Source organism: Eurytemora carolleeae, unplaced genomic scaffold (genome assembly GCF_000591075.1).
Source record: "Eurytemora carolleeae unplaced genomic scaffold, Eaff_2.0 scaffold1237, whole genome shotgun sequence".
Classification (NCBI taxonomy): Eukaryota; Metazoa; Arthropoda; class Copepoda; order Calanoida; family Temoridae; genus Eurytemora; species Eurytemora carolleeae.
This window is the reverse complement of record NW_019397126.1, coordinates 50,524-68,792: the sequence shown is the minus strand read 5'-3', so window position 1 is coordinate 68,792 and position 18,269 is coordinate 50,524. Positions and strand designations below refer to the sequence as shown.

At 32.1% G+C, this 18,269-nt stretch overlaps 1 protein-coding gene across 5 annotated transcripts; it reads left to right on the top strand.

Moving 5' to 3' along the window:
• Positions 1 to 4,508: 4,508 nt before the first annotated feature.
• On the top strand, positions 4,509 to 16,954 carry LOC111712151 (calcium-activated chloride channel regulator 1). Of its 5 annotated transcripts, none has more exons than XM_023486692.1 (13): positions 4,509 to 4,618; positions 4,829 to 4,953; positions 6,114 to 6,175; positions 6,505 to 6,591; positions 7,410 to 7,458; positions 8,696 to 8,775; positions 9,249 to 9,429; positions 10,450 to 10,606; positions 11,402 to 12,703; positions 12,936 to 12,992; positions 13,825 to 13,903; positions 15,103 to 15,280; positions 16,419 to 16,954. In XM_023486692.1, the coding sequence occupies exons 1-13, from the start codon at positions 4,588 to 4,590 to the stop codon at positions 16,860 to 16,862; spliced, it is 2,832 nt and encodes a 943-aa protein (XP_023342460.1). In that variant the 5' UTR covers positions 4,509 to 4,587; the 3' UTR covers positions 16,863 to 16,954. The 5 variants fall into 5 exon arrangements, with proteins under 5 accessions (XP_023342460.1, XP_023342459.1, XP_023342461.1 ...); XM_023486691.1 differs by having other exon boundaries at positions 15,097 to 15,280; XM_023486693.1 differs by lacking the exons at positions 4,509 to 4,618; positions 4,829 to 4,953 and adding an exon at positions 5,016 to 5,022 and having other exon boundaries at positions 15,097 to 15,280.
• Positions 16,955 to 18,269: the final 1,315 nt, after the last annotated feature.

Genomic DNA, 18,269 nt, shown 5'->3' with positions numbered 1-18,269 from the left:
CAGATAGACGGATTGGAAATTCTAGAACGCATAAATAAAGAATAAGTTTCTGTTCTAAACTTCAAATCTATTTTACCCCTTGTCTGCTACAATTTCTCCTCCGAGCCACATTTTCCTCATTTTGTCGTCAGAGCCACCTCGAAATCCTCGTCCTTAGAATATTTTTTTTTTAATGTCCAACCCTTGCAGATAAGAATAGTTTTGAAAATCTGGAGCAATATAAGGCACAAATGAACTATTGGATTTTCGCAAACAAATTTTAAATTTGTGAAATAATGAATATGCTCTGTACAGTGATAACCAGAAAACTCTGAAATAGGAAGACGACTTTTAGATTCAAGTCATGACTTTAAATAGTCTTATAAGCATGGGAAACAGAAATATTGCAACGTAAACAGATCAATTTCACTTAATTAGTGATTCAATGATTCAATTAGTGATTCAATTTGGTAATGATATAAAGTCGTCTTCCTATTTCAGAGTTTTTAGGTTATCACTGTTGTCTGTTGTGGTTGGCCTTCCTCCCCTCCTACAGTAGGCCTCTGACAAATGTCGACTTTCTTATACGACTTGATTTTCTATGCTTTAAAAGAAATATTCTCCACAAATCTCTATAGTTTATACGAAGTATCTAGATTCTAAGCTAATTAAAATCGTAATATGTTTAAATGTCGTCTTAGAGTAAAAGTAATTTCGGTATTTTTTTTACTTATAAAAGAGATAAGCTTGTCAAGCTGAATTACAAAGGGTCTGAGTCCTTGTCATAAACTAAAAATTTTAATCCCTACAACTTTGCAACCTGATGGTGTAAACCTTTGATATTTCATACTTAAATTTTTTAATCTAACAGAATATATAGTTTGAAATATCTAATGTCTACGACATTGAGCTGCAAAGATTTAGGGATTAGAAAAAAGTTTGTGGCAAAGACTCAATTCCTTTGAAATGTACTTTTTCATTTATAATATTAGCTACACTTTATAATCTTCGCAGACAAAAAAGGGATGATATAAATCACACATATCACATAAATTTCACTAGAAGGGGATCGTACATTTAGCGTGCTATCCCGTTTTGCCTCATAATGGTCTGTATCAGAGATAGAGAGTTACAGAGATCGATTATCAGCTAAAATATGCGATATTTTCCACAGCATGTTCTTTTGTGTACAAGTACTGTACACGACCAATCAGCAAACATCTGTATTCAGGGATATTTAAGGATCCTTTGGATACGAAACACAAAATCTTCAAAAAAAGACTGAATTCATAAATGTTAAGCATGTTTCATGTTTAAAATTGGAGTATTTCTTTAAAAGTTGTAAAACTTAACCCCTAAATGGGGGCGCTACGACATCTGCTCTATTTCCATTTGCTCTATGGTCATTTGCTCTATCAAGTCATTTGCTCTATACGTCCTTTTTTCTATACGTCATTTGCTCTATATTCAATCTGCTCTATGACTAAACACGTCATTTGCTCTATAACATAAAAATACACTTTTAAATAGATTTTATTGGAATTCCTGAGCGTAACTTGACTATGAAATGCGGGAAAATTCGCAAATTGCAGTTTTCATCAGTTCTTCAAAGTCCATCATGACAGCGAGACTGCTCAATAATAAGAGGGGTAAAAAAAACCTAATATGTGGTGAAAACTATATTTATTCTACTCTAAACAAACAGGTTGTCTATCAGTACTGGAGATGTCTTGAATCTTCTAGGAAACAATACTCAAAGAACAAGGAAATGTTAATATTTAACTGGTCTCACAATATGCACAAATACCAGACAAACAAAACTATCTCCAGGAAGTTGGCGGAATATAATGAAACTGTAGGAAGAATTGTAAAATGTAAAATTGTAAAAATATAATTGTAAAATTAATATGATATAAATATGTTTATAGAGCAAATGACGTGTTATGTCATAGATCAATTGACGTATAGAGCAGTTGACATATAGAGCAAACGTCGTGATCTATGAGCTATAGAGCAAATGGTTAATAGAGCAAATAGAACTAGAGCAAATGACCATAGAGCAAACGGAAATAGAGCAAATTTATCGTAGCGCCCTAAATGGGTATTATATTCAACAAGTGGCCGTAAAATGGCACTCTAAAAACCTATCGTAAAAACGTAGCTTGTCGTGCCGGGTCAACTTAGGCGTAGCCCACCCTGTGAAAGGAGATAAGCAGTCTGTGTAGACTGTGGTCAGGATTTGTACTGTACTGCTTGTCCTGGCTAGTTGAAATTCGATATAAGTAACAGAGCTATGCAATATGCATATTAGCTGCATTGCAACATAAAGCCGGAAATATAGACTTCTATGAAAAGTATCATAAATTTTTATGACTGGGTCGCAACGCCTTGTTCTCTAATTTTACCTCACTAACTAAATTCTACTTTCTGTTGTCCCAAACATGAAAGAACTGTATTCTAACACACAGTTGATATTCTATTCTAGTACTGCTCAAGTTAGGCATCCTCTCGGAGTCAAAACATGAACTGCTTGATTTAGTTGGGATTGAAGGATTGGAGTGCAACAATAAGATTTGCCATCTGGGCTGACCGACGTTCAGTTCTAGATCGGTTTGGGTCGGCACGTCTGACTGTAACCAGCTCTTGTAGCTTGGACCTGGCCAAGCTATCCTCCGTTTTGAACATTTCTGTAATTAGCTACATGGAACTGCGCCGCCATGTTGAGCTCAAATGTGGTTTGCAGATTTCGAGCACAAAAATTTACAACAATATGCATTAATATATTTGACCCCAGCTTTGCTTGTATATATGAGTCGACCCACTCAGATTATAATTTTTTAACCAATCTCAGAAGAAACCCATGCTTCTCCTGATTTCCTCAATCAAAATTTGAGGCAACTCGGTCCAGGAGTTTATGAGTTATGATCGGAAATTGGGCAATAAATTCAAGTGCAATGTATGATAGAGGAATAAAAAAATTGGGTGAAACTCTTAAGCAAGTGTAATTTGGGCGAAACATTTGTTGGGTGAATCGTAATTTGGGTTAAACGTAGTATTGGGTGAAACATGAATTGGGTGAACTGTTACCACACCAATATTTACTCCCTGTAATTATATCTTTTATGACATATTTATCTATCTGAACTTTACAGGGAAATAACGAGATAAATATTTCTTCTAGAATATTAATTTGAAAAGATTATAAAATCGTGACGTCATTAATTGCGTCTGATAGACTCATGATAAGATTGAAAAGGATTTTTTTTAAATTCTAATCTTCAACAGAATAATCTACAGAACTTTAAATATTATTGATTGCTAAATCTCCAGAACTTTAAATATTATTGATTTCTAAATCTACAGAACTTTAAATATTATTGATTTCTAAATCTACAGAACTTTAAATATTATTGATTTCTAAATCTACAGAACTTTAAATATTATTGATTGCTAAATCTCCAGAACTTTAAATACTAATGATTTCTATAAATCTGCAAAATATTATTCATTAGTAAATCTACCGAAATTTAAATATCATTGATTTCTAAATCTACAGAACTGTAAAGATTCTCCTCCCCAAGACCTGGAACTATCCAGAGGCACAACCAATCGAAAACGAATCCTATGATTTGGCAGAATTCAGGTATAATGAGTTTGGAAATAGAACTTTCATAAAATAATTCTTGCTACAGGGTGTCCCAAAAAACATGGGAATTCAGTGACGAATTTGATATCGTCTTTGTTATGAATTAGCATTGTAATACCTAATTTCAAAAGCCATAATATTATTATGTCTGCTATATAGCTTATTTTATGAAAAGGGTAAAAGACTGTATAAGCCCCCCCCTAGTTGCGCCTATGATTATTATAATTATTTATATATTCTATTTTTGTCTATATGAGCCAATATGTACATTTTTTATTTTAATACATTTGAATTTTTCAATGAAAACCCGAATATGTTTTTGATCATCCAAGAACATTATTGCACAAAACGATAAGAGGTGTCTTATCTTTTTGTACTTAGTTTCATTCTTAAGAAAAATAAAAAAATTGAACAATGAAATTACAACAATAAACCTACAAGCAAAATTCAATACCAGATACAATTAGATTTTCTCAGGTTAATTTGATTAAAGATAAAAAAGAACAAGCTATTATTTTGCGCATTCATTGCGATAACCCCTTTTAGCTGTTGACCCGCTTCAGGAATTTCATATCTTTTCCTTCCTGAGAATTATAGTTAAATGATATCATTGCTAAATTTGCTTTGGAGAATCAGTAATAATTAGTAAGATTCAGCAAAAATTCTGAAAAAAAAAATACTACTTGCCTCAAACTCAAATTTTCTAATCTTTATATTATTGCAATCTATTTAATGTCGTAGAATTTTAATAACTCAAGCTACCAACCATTACGCTGCAAAAAATGTGAGTTCTGGTGAAGTAATATATGTTCCAGATTTCCTTTTTAACGGCTGTGACCCTAAAATATCATGAAAAAAGTTGACACTGTATAATTTTGTAAATTATGACGGACTGATATGATAAGAGAGAGATTAGCTTGAGTATATGAAATGAAAACCCGGATTCTAAAAGAACAGTAATCATGCTACTGTGGAGTAGAACTATACCATCTTGTAAGAATTCATTTTAAATTGTTTTAAAGCAAAACAAAAAATTTATTATTTATCAATTATTTATCAGCTAGTATTTTTCTATCCCGTGTGTCTGCAATTAAAAAATTTATTTAAATCGTTTTAAAAAACCTTCGATAGCATTGATTTAGCAAATTTAAAACAAAGATTCCATTTTGATTATCACCCAACTATAACAAGTTTATATCCTAGGCTTTATTCTTCTCTTTGGATATACCCAGAGTAAAGCAGTTCTTGAGAATAATGGATACACAGACTTTGTGGTTGCAATATCCCCAGATGTATCTCAAGATCAGGATACCATTTCAAATATCCAGGTAATTTATCTTTAAATATCCAGGTAATTTATCTTTAAATATCCAGGTAATTTATCTTCAAATATCCAGGTAATTAATCTTTAAATATCCAGGTAATTTATCTTAAAATATCCAAGTAATTTATCTTTAAATATCTGGGTAATCAATCTTTAAATATCCAGGTAATTTATCTTTAAATATCCAGGTAATTTATCTTTAAATATCTGGGTAATCAATCTTTAAATATCCAGAGCAGAAAACTTTAGAATGATGGATATCAAGATTAATGCTTAAACTCCTGGTTTTACTAAACCCGAGATTAGTTTAATATGCATTCGGTGTCTAAGAAAGAAGCATAAAATTCAACCAATAAGCGTATCATTATCTTTAACTTTTAAAAATTTAAAAAACCGGATATTTTGATTTTTTTCCATTATATCCAAGAAAGAACGGTTTAAGAAGAAAATCAAAAGTGTGTCCATTGGATACTCAGATTAAGTAATTGGGATTAAGGATATCCTATTCTAAAGTTGTCAGCTCAGATAATTTATCTTTAAATATCTGTGTAATCAATCTTTAAATATCCAGGTAATTTATCTTTAAATATCTGGGTAATCAATCTTTAAATATCCAGGTAATCAATCTTTAAATATCCAGGTAATTTATCTTTAAATATCCAGGTAATGAATCTTTAAATATCCAAGTAATTTATCTTTAAATATTCAGGTAATCAATCTTTAAATATCCAGGTAATTTATCTTTAAATATCTGGGTAATCAATCTTTAAATATCCAGGTAATTTATTGTTAAATATCCAGGTAATCAATCTTTAAATATCCAGGTACTTTATTTTTAAATATCTGGGTAATCAATCTTTAAATATCCAGGTAATTTATCTTTAAATATCCAAGTAATCAATCTTTGAATATCCAGGTAATTTATCTTTAAATATCTGGGTAATCAATCTTTAAATATCCAGGTAATCAATCTTTAAATATCCAGGTAATTTATCTTTAAATATCCAGATAATCAATCTTTAAATTTCCATTGAAAGGGAGGACTGCAGGCACAATGGTAACCTTTAAATCTTTGTCTGATTAAATATTAAGGAGATATCCTTGTTTTTCTGTTTGTAAAGAGTTCTCTGATATATTGACTTAAAACATCTCTTTAAATTGCAGATAATGATGAGAGAAATGAGCAGAGAACTTTACATAGCAACTAGAAAAAGAGCTTACCTCAGGTATAAGTTTATCAACAATTTTAAGTTTTATAAATCTTTTTTTTAAAATATCAATTGGTAAATCTACAAAACTTTGAAATATTATTAATTTCTAAATCTACAGACCTTTAAGTATTATTAATTTCTAAATCTACAGAACTTTAAATATTATTAATTTCTAAATCTACAGAACTTTAAATATTATTGATTTCTAAATCTACAGAACTTTAAATATTATTGATTGCTAAATCTCCAGAACTTTAAATACTAATGATTTCTATAAATCTGCAAAATATTATTCATTAGTAAATCTACCGAAATTTAAATATCATTGATTTCTAAATCTACAGAACTGTAAAGATTCTCCTCCCCAAGACCTGGAACTATCCAGAGGCACAACCAATCGAAAACGAATCCTATGATTTGGCAGAATTCAGGTATAATGAGTTTGGAAATAGAACTTTCATAAAATAATTCTTGCTACAGGGTGTCCCAAAAAACATGGGAATTCAGTGACGAATTTGATATCGTCTTTGTTATGAATTAGCATTGTAATACCTAATTTCAAAAGCCATAATATTATTATGTCTGCTATATAGCTTATTTTATGAAAAGGGTAAAAGACTGTATAAGATGTGTCTATAATGTCTCCGCAAGATGAACAGTGAAGACGGACAAGTTTACTCTGTTTGTATACTGTGATTTTCTTGTTTTACTAAGTACAACTGTATATGCAGTCAAAACATAAACAAACAAAATGTAAACATAGCAGACGAAAGCCTTACAGATTACAGCTTTCTCAGTAGGTATCACTGTACTAAATCAAAGAATTATTTGAAAAGACGATATCGAATTCGTCACTGAATTCCCATGTTTTTTGGGACACCCTGTATGTAACCTTTTCTTCATATTTATCATTGTCGTTAAGCATTTTGGTAATTTATTAATAAGTATAACATGGAATCCCTCCCCCCCTTCAAGTGATACTATCTATCTTAACCAAATTTAACAAACAAAAAAAGCATGGGTACAAACTACACATAAGAAGGGGGGAGTGATAATATCTATCTATGTTAATCCGACCTGACCCAAAATAATTGGTACAATCTACACATGTGAGGGGGAGAGGGGGAGTTCTAATTTTTTTTTCTGGCCCCACATTTTTCCATTAGAACAATAATTATTTAAACTATAAAGTTGGACTTTGACAAAAGATAATAGATAAACTTGTTTATTAAGATTATCTTGTTTCAAGGATTGACAACCAAAATGCTGCCTATGGTGACAGCCCGTACACTGTACAGGTTTGTTCTATTGTAATATATGAATATTGAATTACAGATTATACCAGTATTTCTAGTTATATTGATGAATATTTAGACTACAGATATCTATATTTCTAGTTATATTGATGAATATTTAGACTACAGATATTTATATTTCTAGTTATATTGATGAATATTTAGACTACAGATATCTATATTTCTTGTTATATTGATGAATATTTAGACTACAGATACCTATATTTCTAGTTATATTGTTGAATATTTAGACTACAGATATCTATATTTCTAGTTATATTGATGAATATTTAGACTAAAGATATCTATATTTCTAGTTATATTGATGACTATTTAGACTACAGAAATCTATATTTCTAGTTATATTGATGAATATTTAGACTACAGATATCTATATTTCTAATTATATTGATAAATATTTAGACTAAAGATACCTATATTTCTAGTTATATTGTTGAATATTTAGACTACAGATATCTATATTTCTAGTTATATTGATGAATATTTAGACTACAGATACCTGTATTTCTAGTTATATTGTTGAATATTTAGACTACAGATGTCTATATTTCTAGTTATATTGTTGAATATTTAGACTACAGATACCTATATTTCTAGTTATATTGATGAATATTTAGACTACAGATACCTGTATTTCTAGTTATATTGATGAATAATTAGACTACAGATACACATATTTCTAGTTATATTGATGAATATTTAGATTACAGATACCTATATTTCTAATTATATTGATGAATATTTAGACTACAGATACATATATTTCTAGTTATATTGTTGAACATTTAGACTACAGATATTTATATTTCTAGTTATATTGTTGAATGTTTAGACTACAGATATCTATATTTCTAGTTATATTGTTGAATATTTAGACTACAGATACCTATATTTCTAGTTATATTGTTGAATATTCAGACTACAGATATCTATATTTCTAGTTATATTGTTGAATATTTAGACTACAGATACCTATATTTCTAGTTATATTGTTGAATATTCAGACTACAGATATCTATATTTCTAGTTATATTGTTGAATATTCAGACTACAGATATCTATATTTCTAGTTATATTGTTGAATATTTAGACTACAGATACCTGTATTTCTAGTTATATTGTTGAATATTTAGACTACAGATGTCTATATTTCTAGTTGTATTGTTGAATATTTAGACTACAGATACCTATATTTCTAGTTATATTGATGAATATTTAGACTACTGAATGTGGGGTTCCTGGGACGTATACTCATTTAACTCCAGGATATGTTAAAGATGGATCAGTTTGGGGAAATAAGTAAGTAAAGTAAAAACAACCATAAACTGTTTACCACAAACCTAATAGAAGAAGACATTATACCCACTGAATTGTTTCGATTTAAATTTAATGATAAAAAATTCGCATCATAAATGATGCAAATATCAAAATTTATTATAATGTTTTTAAAATATTGGAACAGTAAACAATGTTTACTCTTTCAATCTAATTAACGGTTAAACTCATATGTCAGAATACATCGAAGGAATTTTTAAAATGTCGTCTTAAAATATTTCACTTGATGTTGCCGCTGAGAATTTTTATAATATGAAGGATATTAAAGGTAAATTAGCTTGAATTTTATCAGAAAAGAAAACCATGTTGGTTGATACGATTTCAATGTCGTCGTCCAGTTATCATGTTATATTAAAATTTCTATGATGTTCATTATGCACATGACAAACTTTTAATAAGTGCTGATAGATAGAAAGTTTTTTAAAAATATGTTTTAGAGGCAAAACTTTGGTTCATGAGTTTGCTAAGCTACGGTGGGGTGTGTTTGAAGAGCATGGTTACCCAGGAGACAAAAAGTTCCCGATGTTTTATCTAAAAACTGAATGGTCGATGTCCGGTCAGAAGACAAGTGTAACTCCAAATTTTTGTGTTAATAGTGAACTTAGGGGATACGAGCAGGTATTTATGTACTCAGGGGATACGAGCAGGTATTTATGTACTCAGGGGATACGAGCAGGTATTAATGTACTCAGGGGATATGAGCAGGTATTTATGTACTCTGGGGATACGAGCAGGTATTTATGTACTCAGGGGATACGAGCAGGTATTTATGTACTCAGGGGATACGAGCAGATATTAATGCACTCAGGGGATACGAGCAGGTATTTATGTACTCAGGGGATACGAGCAGGTATTTATGTACTCAGGGGATACGAGCAGGTATTTATGTACTCAGGGGATACGAGCAGGTATTTATGTACTCAGGGGATACGAGCAGATATTAATGTACTCTGGGGTCTTTGAGAAAGTTTTATAAAATTTAACATGAGCTTTTTCCTTACACAAATAAACTGAGTTTTTCCACAAACCAATTATTCCTGTATCTTTGCAATCTGATGGTTCAAACCTTTGATTTTTAGATTATTTGATTGAACATAAACCAAAGTTTGAAATATCAATGGTCTACTACATTGGGTTAGCGTTGCAAATTTGTGCCTATAGGCATATTATTAACGAAATTTAATCCAAATAAATGGAAAATTCTGTTAATGAGTGAAAAAAAATCGTTAATTAGAACTTGTTTACCAAATTTTAATAGCTGTTTTTTTATATCTATATCCCACACAGATTCAGCATGCTTATAAAAAGTAACATTAGTTTTTAAGACAGGGTCGACTTTGAAGTGTTGCAACGCCATGGACTTAGATTTTATCGATCTAACTCACTTGAGCTTTTCTGTAGCTCTTTACACGTACATTTTGGCACAATAAAACTCTTGTTGTTAGCTTTAGTTTTTTAAATTTTTGCTTGAGAGCTTGAGACCTTAAAATAAAAAAATAATTTATTAAAAATGTTCAGAAAATTTTTTAGTCGTTCCACAATCCACATCCCATCAAATGAAATACCACATTTGATAATTTCACAAGGTTGACAAAACTTGTTTCTTTTATTACTTTGTTCTATGTTCAACAACACTAGGATGTAACTGATGGTGGAGCGTGTAGAGCAGATTCCTCTGGTTCAGGGTTACCTGATGGAAACTGTATATTCTACGCTACACAAGATTCGAAACCAACCTCCTCCTATATGGCTCTACCATATTTAACAACTAACATAAACTTCTGTGACGATACAGGTAAAGTCATTATTTTAGAGATTTAAAGGACGGAAATATTACTTAGAATACTCTCACTTCCACTTGTTTGATTATTAAAAAACTTAAAGTTTTTAAAGAAGAAATAATGAAAATAAAGAAATATTTGATTTTACCAAATTGATTTCATCACAAATATCTTTGGAGAAATATGTTTCTAAACAACAAAAATTAGTTTTTAGACAAATTTTAGCTACTTTTTTCTACCGGGTTAAAAAATAATTGTTTTAAAAGGTTTCTTCTACGAACAACCCCTTATGGTAAAATTTTTTAAACGAATTTATTTACGCTCTTACTTAGAATTAAAAATGAATCCTAAAATTTGTCTCTAAAATACTGCAGTCTCAGTTAAACTATGTTACCGATAAAGTGGGTTTCAAGTTTTCAACAAAATTAAAATGGTTTAAGTCAAATAAACCAGTAAGTTAATTCGATCACTGTGAGCATACAATGACATATTAAAACTGTTTAAAGCTAGGGTCTTGTTATATTTCGCCCTTTTTCTAAGCTTAATATCAGAGGAACAAATTTCCCAACACGATTTTATCTTTTCCCTGCATTAATTAAACAAGGACAGGATCACCCGCAAAGGATGAGACTTTAATGACGACCTAAAATCATTAAAAAAAACGAGATACACATTTTTGACATCGAAAAGCACTAGACACTAGTTTCCACTTGTAGGGATTTCAGAAAAATTCAAATTTTTTACAGCCATCTATGAAGTCTCATCCTTTGTGTATAACCCTGTACATAAATAATTTAATCTATTTACAGAGGCACTGTTACATGAACCCAACCTGCCAAACAAACAAAACTTGTACTGTTCTGGCCGGAGCACATGGGCTGTTATACAAGACAGTGAGGACTTTGCAAATGGCAATAATCCATCAAATCCAACTATAACAAACACTGATCCTGAATTCATTATATTGGGAGGAGAGGGACATGTAACGTCCTATGTACTAGTTATGGACGTGAGTAAATCAATGGAGGAGAAGAATAGATTTATTCCGATGAAGAATGCCGCTAAGAGATGGATCACATACGATGTAGAAGACAACACTCCAGTTGGAATTATTTTCTTCGGAGACAACGCTATTTATGGTTCTGATATGACTGCCATAAGCGAAACATCTAGGACAACCCTGACGAAAATTATTGATGATGTTCCAGCACAAGGTAGAACTTGTATTACAATAGGTCTGTTTGAAGCAATGTACAACAAAGGTTTACTTAACAACTCAACAGGAAATGTTCTCATCCTATTAACGGACGGAGCTCAAAACTGTCCAATAAGTGGTGCTCCTTCAATATCAGATATGATTCCTCGCTTGGTTCAGAATAAGATCAGAGTCATTACTATTGCTATTGGTGATGATGCTGATCCTGAGATTGAAGATCTTGCTGAGAAGACAGGAGGGAAAAGTTACTTTGTTGAAGATAACAGCGGACCTGGAGATTTTAACGATGCATTCTCCGGTTCCACAACCAATCAACCCGGAGATACCTTGGGAAATACGGAGATGACAATTTATCAGCACGATTGGCCCGCCAACAGTACAGAGTTGAAAGGAGTTTTCGAAATCGACAATACCATTGGAAAGGACCTGAAGTTTCAACTAGAAATAGTTAAAAGTAGATCTGCCAGCGGAAACTGCAGGGAACCATTCTTAATAAAAGTATACAACCCTGATCTTCAAGTTATTATAGATCAAAAATTCACGTGTACAACAGATAATTTTGGGATATATCTTTACCAGTTTAAAGACACTGCAGTAGCTGGTAAATGGCAATATTGGCTAACTACCAAGGAGACCTATGACTCAGTATCTGTCAAGATAACAAGTAAGTCCAGGGATGATAATGTGGATCCTATACAAACAAGATGTTGGATTAATACAGGATCACAGTCCCTTGACAGTGAGGTTGACCTCAAGCTGTCCGCCATGGCGGAGGTCAAGCAAGGGAATATGCCTGTCCTAGGAGCTAAAGTCATTGCCTATATTGAACGACCGGAGGAAACTGCCGGAGTTCCGCAACCTCCGTTGGAACTTGAACTAATGGACAACGGAGCTGGTGGGTAAATTATTTAAAGGCTTGTTAAATTTAATGAGTAAGATCAGTTCAGCTTAATCACCATTTTTTATCTCAAAAAAGTTTTTATTTAAATTTCTGTTAACAATTTCATTAAAGAAAAGTCTTGATATATTTAAACTATCCAGTGTCCATTAATAATTATTTAATTTAAAATTCATATAAATAATGAGGCTTTCTTTCTTATATTCAAAAAAGCACGTTTTCCATTTAGGTGCCGACAGTATTCAGAACGATGGTATTTATACAAGATATTTTACACATTACACGGGTAAGACAATAATCTTTTAAAAATTTAATTTAGATATAACAAATGTCTAAGCTGTATTAGTTGTCAATACAAGTAACAAACCTTTATTAATATAAAGTTTAAGAAAAAACTCCGGATTAAAAAAGTTCCTGTCTAAAAATACAAAATTTGAATTGTTTATTAATAAAAACAAAAGAATGAATAACATCTTAGCATTTAGTGTTTAATGGTGTACAATTGAAACCGGTTTTTGGGGGATTAAAGACGTGGCTTAAATTCATTAAATTCCGACACTGGGATCTTTTTATGTTTTCATGACGAAACCTCCCTGCTTGAGCATATCCCCAAGCATAAGGAGTCTAAGATGAACGGAATAGTTTAAACTAATTCTTTTCTACATAGAGCTAGGATTTTTATGCACGTTACGACAAACTCAATTATTTCTTGTTTGAGATATTAATTGATCTTTCAATACATTAATTGATCTTTCAATACATTAATTGATCTTTCAATACATTAATTCTCAAATATTTGAAGAGGATATCTCTCCTTGTTCTAGATAAACCTCCAAATTTTGCCCAATTATCTGAAAATTAAAAATTCTAACTTTGATCTGAAGTTAAAATGAAGTAGTCAAGATTAAAACAAATAAATAAAAAATGATGATAAAAAGTCTAAGAATTCTCTAAACCTGCTATTATCAAACTTTTAATATCAATAATATTCAAAGTATACTGAAAACATGCAAATAATAAAGGAATAACAAATTCACTTTGGTTGTTAATTTTAGATATGTATTATACATATATACATTAAACGGAGATTATAGCCTTGAACTTGTATATGTTATTAGGTAAGGGTAGATACAGTGTTAAATGTCAGGTGGAGGGAAATGATGATACACAAATCAATGAAGGTTTCATTGTTGACAGGTTAATTAACTTATTAGATCATTATATTTTCCTCTCCCCTATATATTTTATCTCTTTAATAAAGATTGTTACTGTTTTAATCACAAATTGGGGTTTTAGACAGTCATAGTCATTTCCTCGGAGTCAGACAGTCATAGTCATTTCCTCGGAGTCAGACAGTCATAGTCATTTTCTCGGAGTCAGATAGTCATAGTCATTTCTTGGGAGTCAGACAGTCATAGTCATTTCATCGGAGTCAGACAGTCATAGTCAGTTAGACAGTCATAGTCATTTCATCGGAGTCAGACAGTCATGGTCATTTCCTCGGAGTCAGACAGTCATAGTCATTTCATCGGAGTCAGACAGTCATAGTCATTTCATCGGAGTCAGACAGTCATAGTCATTTCATCGGAGTCGATTCAAAAGTCTAATAACAAAAAGCCTTTTGGGATTTCCAGTAGAATGGAAAAATAGCTCAACTTCAACTAAAATTAATAGAATGAAGAATAGTTTAAGTTGACGGTATTCTTTTGCACAATTTGCGCTCTATTCGCGCAAAACTGAAAAATTGCGCAAACTTTTGCTGACGGTGGAAACCTAATGCCAATTGCAGCAAAAATGTATGAAAACTATATAAATCGATTTAGCATCTAAATCAATTTGTAAATTGGTCCAAAAGAAATATCTGATTTTTTTTGTTTAACTTTGAGATTTTGACTTTTTTCACTTCTATTTTTTTGGGTGTTTCATTTCGGAATTTAGACATTTTGTTGCACTGTTGTCTTGTTGCATTGTACGTAATTAAATGTTTTCGTTTTGAATCAACTTAATTTACATTCACAATTTATTTATTTTGAATTGATATTTTTGTTACAAAATTATCCCTGGAAAAAATGTTAAACTAGGAAGGAGTGCATATGTAAAGCACTTTTCATTATTGTGCATTCGTTAATATATGTAAAACCTTTGATTAACAAGAATAATGTTTAATATTGTTTTCCAGCAAGGAATAGCGTTTTCGCCACAAACTCAAATTTTCTAAACTCTATATCTTTGCAACCTGGATTACTTGGTTTTTCATAATAAATACCTAAAGGTCTCTGACATTAGGTTGCAAAGCAAAATGGATTAGAAAATCAGAGTTTGTGGCAAAGACTGAATTTCTTTGCAGATTATTGTTGTCAGTCAGCTCTTTTCATCAATATTATTTTTAGATCTAGAGCTCTTCCTGAGAAGACCGGAACTCCTATGTGTTGTGGATCCAACACTATTCTTCCAACAACACGTCTATCCAATACTGGAAACTTTACTCGACAATCATCTGGAGGATCTTTCCAGATCAAATCCAGCATCACTGGAGAAGATAGAACACCTCCAGCCAGAGTACTGGATCTTCAGGTAGTTTATTACTGGAGGATAGGATCCCTCCAGCCTGAGTACTGGATCTTCAGGTAGTTTATTACTGGAGGATAGGATACCTCCAGCCAGAGTACTGGATCTTCAGGTAGTTTATTACTGGAGGATAGGATACCTCCAGCCAGAGTACTGGATCTTCAGGTAGTTTATTACTAGAGAGGATAGAACACCTCCAGCCAGAGTACTGGATCTTCAGATAGTTTATTACTGGAGGATAGGATACCTCCAGCCAGAGTACTGGATCTTCAGATAGTTTATTACTGGAGAGGATAGAACACCTGCAGTCAGAGTACTGGATCTTCAGGTAGTTTATTACTGTACGATAGGATACCTCCAGCCAGAGTACTGGATCTTCAGATAGTTTATTACTGGAGAGGATAGAACACCTGCAGTCAGAGTACTGGATCTTCAGATAGTTTATTACTGGAGGATAGGATACTTCCAGCCAGAGTACTGGATCTTCAGATAGTTTATTACTGTAGGATAGGTTACCTCCAGCCAGAGTACTGGATCTTCAGGTAGTTTATTACTGTACGATAGGATACCTCCAGCCAGAGTACTGGATCTTCAGATAGTTTATTATTGGAGGATAGGATACCTCCAGTCAGAGTACTGGATCTTCAGATAGTTTATTACTGGAGGATAGGATACTTCCAGCCAGAGTACTGGATCTTCAGATAGTATATTACTGTAGGATAGGTTACCTCCAGCCAGAGTACTGGATCTTCAGGTAGTTTATTACTGAAGGATAGGATACCTCCAGCCAGAGTACTGGATCTTCAGGTAGTTTATTATTGAAGGATAGGATACCTCCAGCCGGAGTACTGGATCTTCAGGTAGTTTATTACTGTAGGTAGGATACCTCCAGCCAGAGTACTGGATCTTCAGATAGTTTATTACTGTAGGATAGGTTACCTCCAGCCTGAGTACTGGATCTTCAGGTAGTTTATTACTGTAGGATAGGATACTAGGTTGCGAACACAATCTCAAGAAGGTGTCAATGATCTAATTTAAGGGAAAATAAACATCTTATAGAGAAAATCCCTTAATTATCTACCTGATCCCTGCATAAAAATCATACTTTACCAATTTTTAAATTAAGAATGTTAAACCTTTGCAGGGTTCCTGCTCTGGTCCTGACCTAACCTTTACAGCTCCTGGAGATGACCTGGATTCTAATGAACCTGCTAAAAGTTATACAATCAAGTTTGCTCTTACAGCCGGCAATCTGACAGGAAATTTGTTTGAATCTGGGAACAACACTGTTCTGGACAGTTCCTATATATCATCTGGAGTGTTGAACCCGGTGAATGGCGGGAGTCAGGTTAAGTTGACCCTAAAGCGGGAGAAGTTTGATTTATCTAATCTGTATTTCTTTGCTATGAAAGCCACTGATGAAGCTGGAAATGAGAGTCCTGGTTCAAATATTGTTAGCACTGTACTGACATGCGCAAATACAACCACCACTACCACCACTACCACTCCTAGCAGTGGGCACACCTTGATAAACGGTTTCAATCTTCTGCCTGTTTTGTCATCATTTGTTCTCTATTTCCATAAATAATTTAACATTCATTATCTATTCATTTTTTTAAAAAGTAATTTAATGATAATTCAATTGTTTGGTTTGACAGAAAATAAATGTTTCCAAATTAGTACTGTGACAATTGTTTGAGTTGACGTGGTTTGACATCATGTTCAGCAAGCTTTATATCATGCACATGCACATGCAAGGAAGAAATCCAGTAAAAAATATAATTTGACCTTTTTGGTCGAAATAAATAAATAAATAAAAAAAAGAAGTATGTAAGCCTATTTATCAGTATTTTTGATATTTCTTGTTTGTTTTTGTGGATTTACATTGAACGAATCATTTTACCAGCAGGTTAAAATGAAGATGAAATGGGCTGTGTGCACTGAACAATTGCTATGTTTCACGTACTTCTAACTATATCGAAAATCGGATTTCGAGTCAAACATTACTTGTTGTTTTCATGCACAAAAAGAAATTGTTAATGTTTCCATATTCTCTGTTCCCTAAAAACTTAAAGGGAGTGTTCGCGAAAAATGAAAGGGGGCATAGGCTTAATGCGATAAAAAAGCGCTTTTGATCGCTACTAATCTTACTTCTATTTGTTGCGTCTATAAGGAGAAAATTGTTAAAAATGACTCACACCAAAGAACGCAGCGTCCATACAAATTCGGAAAGATGCAACATTCAACTCGGATCGCAAACAAATCAATTTAATTCCAAACAAATCATTCAGATATTACAAACAGTAGTCATCGATTATTTTTCGACGCATTCGTATATAGTTAATATTTCATAATATTTTTGATGTTGTTTTTTTTAAATAATTTTCTCTGGCGCTGGATTTTTCCAGGAAAATATGAAAATGTCGTCTTCATTATCAAAAATCCTCGAAACAGGAATAAATGTTTTCAAAAGTAACTCCAGATCAAGAAAAATACAAAATATTATGAAATATCAACTATTTACTAATGCGTCGAAAAATAATCGATGACTACTGTTTGTAATTTTTGAATGATTTGTTTGGAATTAAATTGATTTGTTTACGATCCGAGTTGAATGTTGCAACTTTCTGAATTTGTATGGACACTACGTTCTTCGGTATTAGTCATTTTTAACAATTTTCTCCTTATACAGGGTGTCCCAATGAACATGGGAGTTCAGTGACGAATTCGATATCGTCTTTTTAAATAATTCTTAAATTTAGTAAAGTGATACCTACTTAGAAAGCTGTAATCCGTAAGAATTTCGTCTGCTATGTTTACAATTTGTTTGTTTATGTTTTGACTGCATACGGTTGTACTTCATTTAACTATTTAAAATAAACATATATTAATATCCAGGAGTACATGTTCTCGTGTTTGAGGGAGGAGACTGATTGGTTCCTGGATTCAGGTTTTTCCTGTTACCGGATTTTCGTCATAATTCTCGAGCATTCTT

Coding starts and splice junctions, on each gene's coding strand:
- LOC111712151 (XM_023486691.1), top strand. CDS start 4,588: ATGCTACTGTGGAGTAGAACTATACCATCTT. Junction 6,176..6,504: donor AGAAAAAGAGCTTACCTCAG/GTATAAGTTTAT, acceptor CTAAATCTACAG/AACTGTAAAGATTCTCCTCC. Junction 7,459..8,695: donor ACAGCCCGTACACTGTACAG/GTTTGTTCTATT, acceptor ATGAATATTTAG/ACTACTGAATGTGGGGTTCC.